This window comes from Silene latifolia, chromosome 6 (genome assembly GCF_048544455.1).
Source record: "Silene latifolia isolate original U9 population chromosome 6, ASM4854445v1, whole genome shotgun sequence".
Lineage (NCBI taxonomy): Eukaryota > Viridiplantae > Streptophyta > Magnoliopsida > Caryophyllales > Caryophyllaceae > Silene > Silene latifolia.
Genome location: NC_133531.1, coordinates 77,527,351 through 77,531,264, shown reverse-complemented (window position 1 = coordinate 77,531,264; position 3,914 = coordinate 77,527,351). Strand labels below are relative to the sequence as shown.

At 41.6% G+C, this 3,914-nt stretch overlaps 1 protein-coding gene across 1 annotated transcript; it reads left to right on the top strand.

Moving 5' to 3' along the window:
• The first annotated feature begins 906 nt into the window (after positions 1–906).
• Positions 907–1,719, top strand: LOC141588252 (uncharacterized). The gene is made up of 2 exons (XM_074409703.1): positions 907–1,067; positions 1,152–1,719. The coding sequence occupies exons 1-2, from the start codon at positions 907–909 to the stop codon at positions 1,717–1,719; spliced, it is 729 nt and encodes a 242-aa protein (XP_074265804.1).
• Positions 1,720–3,914: the final 2,195 nt, after the last annotated feature.

Here is a 3,914-nt window from a genome sequence, read left to right as displayed (position 1 = left end):
ACCCAATAATCTTCTAATTACCCAAAATAAAGGAAGAACAAGAGAGAGATTAAAGAACTAAAACTTGGATTAAAACTTGATTAATACTTGATTACAATATTGAAGAGAGATTTGATTGATATTAACTACTCTAAATATTGATAAGAAGAACATGCTCCTCTAATTAGACTAATGGGGTATTTATAGTGAAAATTAGGGAGGATGCATTAGGGTTAACTAAGGGCTAAACTAGTAATTACACTTTTAAGTTGAGCAAGGAGGACCCGGTATTTTCCGAGAGAAGGGCTTCTCTTTTCGTAGCTTGAAGAATGAAATCCGTCTTTTGCGTGAACCGTGCGGATTAGAGTCGGGACGGCCAGATTTGGGCTGTGCAATCCGAGCGGATTCAGGAGAGGGACGCTCGGATTGTTGAGGGGGAATCCGAGCGGATTCCAAGGAGGGACGCTCGGATTGTGCTGGCTGGACGGGCGGATTGTCTGCAATCCGTTCGGATTGTTGGTCAGCTTCAATTCTTCTTCTTTTCTTCCCTTTTCTTCATAAATTCCTTGGGGATTTCCTTGGGGACGCAAGGATCCTTTCTCAACATTGTTCTTCTACTATAATATGTACAAAGGCCTTCTAGTCTTGTCTCTTCTTGATGCTTGGTCATTGAATACAATCAATTTAGCCTCGTTTTGCCATGAAAATGCAAGATTCTTACTCCTTTCCTACCAAGGGATCAAAATCTCAAAGAATATGCAAAACAAAGAACTAAAGATAAGAAATGACCCAAATAGGCACTAAAAAGCATGGAAACAATGGTAATTCGGGGGCTAAATATGCGTCAATTATGGTCACATCAATAATATTCTTATTTGTCAAGATTTGGTAAGGCTTTATGGGAGGAAATCTTGCACACCTAGGGCCATGCTTAAAATTGATCTAAAAAAGGCTTATGACTCCATTGAATGGGCCTTTCTTAGGGATATGTTGATTGCTCTTGAGTTTCCTGATCAGATGATTCAGTGGATTATGGTGTGTGTTACCACAACTTCCTTCACCATTTCTTTGAATGGGTCACATTTTGGGTACTTTAAGTGACAACGGGGTTTGAGGCAAGGGGATCCCATGTCTCCTTTGCTTTTCACGCTATGTTTAGAGTATTTTTCTAGGATTCTCAGGGTTGTTACTGAGAAACCTGATTTCAAGTATCATTCCTTATGTAGGGGGTTGAAGCTAAGTCATCTTGCCTTTGCAGATGATCTTTTGTTGTTCTGCAGGGCTGATACAGCTTCAATTACTATCATTTTGAGAGCTTTTCTGACTTTCTCTGAAGCTTCTGGCCTGTGTATGAATAAGGCAAAGTCAGATATGTATTTGAATGGTGTTGATGACAACCTAGCTACCAAAATTGTCAGGCTTGCAGGGTTTAAGTTGGGGCAATTCCCTTTTAGATATTTGGGTGTCCCAATTTCCTCCAAGAGACTGAGTGTTGCTGATTGCAATAGGGTAGTGGACAAAATTGTAGCAAGGATTAGAGGTTGGGGAGCTAAACACCTAAGCTATGCTGGGAGGCTGGTTTTGGTTAAGGCTGTTCTAACTCAGATGCATGCTTATTGGGCTAGGATTTTTTTGTTACCAAAAGGAGTCATTCACAAGATGGAGTGCATCTGCAGGAATTACCTATGGGTTGGGCATGCTGAGTTTAAGCATTCTCCTCCTGTTGCTTGGGAGACTTGATGTTTACCTAAGGAACAGGGTGGTTTAGGTATAATCAATTGCCATTTGTGGAATGTTGCTCTGATTGGCAAATATACGTGGTGGATCCATAGTAAGAAGGTGAGTCTCTGGGTTCAATGGGTGCATCACATTTATATAAAGCAATGTGATTGGTGGATGTATGAACCTACTCAGAATTCTAGTTGGACGTGGAGACAGATTTGCAAGGTTAAGGACATGCTTAAGCCAGGTTTTTTGAATGGAGCTTGGGATGGAAATTATTCTATTCAGAAGGGGTATCAGTGGTTACTTGGTCCTTGTCCAAAGAAGGATTGGGTACCTATGGTTTGGAATAGAGTATGCGTGCCCAAGCATAACTTTAGTACTTGGATTTATGTTCAACAACGTTTCTTAACGCAGGATAGGCTGCAAAAGTTTGGTGTTAGCACTGCTGGTGTGTGCTATCTGTGTGGAATGCAATTGGAAACACACAGTCATCTGTTCTTTGATTTCTTGTTTAGTTTGCAGTGTCTGATGCAATTGCAGACTTGGCTACAGATTCAGTGGCAGGGAGATGTGATGGACTGGATTATTCGTTGGAGGTGTCGCTCATTGCTGAAAAAGCAGGTGGTAATGGCGGCAATCTCAGGTCTCATATACAGCATTTGGGACTGTAGGAACAAATGTAGGTTGGAGCATTACATTACTCAACAACGAACAGTTGTGAAAGGAGTACAGCAGTTGGTGAAATTTAGAGTGAACAAAGGAGATTTTGTTAAGGGAAGCATGAAATATAAGGCTTGGCTACAACACATTAATGTAATAGATTAGTGGCTTAGCTTATGATGAGTATGAAAAGTGTATGGTGTACTATGTTTGATTTTAATGATATTCACATTTTCACCAAAAAAAATCGTCATTATGACGGCCTAGGAAGGCGTGTCGAAATGGTTATAAAAACCGGGTTTGAAAATTGTCATTACGACGGCCTAGAAAGGCGTGTTGAAAAGCAACGGTCGACAAAAGACCGAGGTTTGAAATGGCCATTATAACGGCGCAAAAAGATGTTTTTTGAAAGTTTGAAAATGACACGGAAGGACTTATGATCATATAGCACATAAGCACTCACAGTTTCATTATTTTAGGCATAATGCTGACACGGGTTTTGGCTTAAAAGGTTGGGTTACACACCAAGCAATCAAACCCCGATTTGCGAGAGGGATACCAATCCAAACAAAATGTGTAAGGAGGGTGCCCTAGCCTCGTGCTCGAAGGTAATGAAAGCTCTTTGACGAAACAGAAATATGTATCGTCAATGGTATGCTTGACTCAATTGGGATTCGAAACGCTGGGATGAGAAAACTCACGCCGACGAGACGAGCCAATTGGTCGAAAAGAGTTAGGTTGTGGGCCCGGACAAGGAACCCGACCGTGACTGTAATATCAATTAATGCATTCCAACCAAGACCTCGTTCGGCTCTCACCATCTAGGGATCACAAAGACACAAGTGTCCTAGTTTTCCCCAGTGGAGTCGTCAATATGTGGACATAGCCACCTACACGCCAAGCCAATCTGTGGACGTATAGCGGTCTTTTGAAAGCCACACTCGACGGCGCAAAAATGCTTTCGACCAGATCGTTTTAGATCGGTCGGTTTCGTCTCGGCAAGGGTCTCGAAACGATTAGAGATGTTCGGAGTCGCCACCAAGCATTTGTGGGATGCTTGGAACCCGTTCGAATCCACTTTATACCTCTGTCAAACGAAGCACAAAGTGGTGTTTGACATAGGTACTAAAGATAAGGAATCGTCCCTCTTTAGCATCCTATCTCTAGAATGACTCTCGTAGGCTCTGGATTAGGTCGTCCACTATCCAAAGTTTCTGAGTAAGAGGTGAAGGTACGTATTGGGAAGACCTTTAATCAGACACCCAATCCTGCCCGCGGTAGCGGCCTCTACTGATCGATCTTGGTTGGTTGAATGCAAAAGTTGAGAAAACGGTTTAAATGCATGAATGCACATCCAATAGTTTAAACCTAGCACGTGAGAGCTTTCTAAGCCGGTTGATTTAATCAAAATATCAAGTATAAGATGTCGAGTTGGATTTATGGTTGATTTGCATGCAAGACGGAAATTAAACATCCATTTACCAAATTAGGTTTATGGTGTATAGCGTGATCCATTTGTCTTAGTAAGACGTTTTGCAAATACGATATTT

Excerpts from the sequence above, each read along its gene's own strand:
- LOC141588252 (XM_074409703.1), top strand. The coding sequence starts at position 907 with ATGCTTAAAATTGATCTAAAAAAGGCTTATGACTCCATTGAATGGGCC. Across the intron at positions 1,068-1,151 it reads TTGAATGGGTCACATTTTGG|GATTCTCAGGGTTGTTACTG; the intron begins GTACTTTAAGTG and ends GTATTTTTCTAG.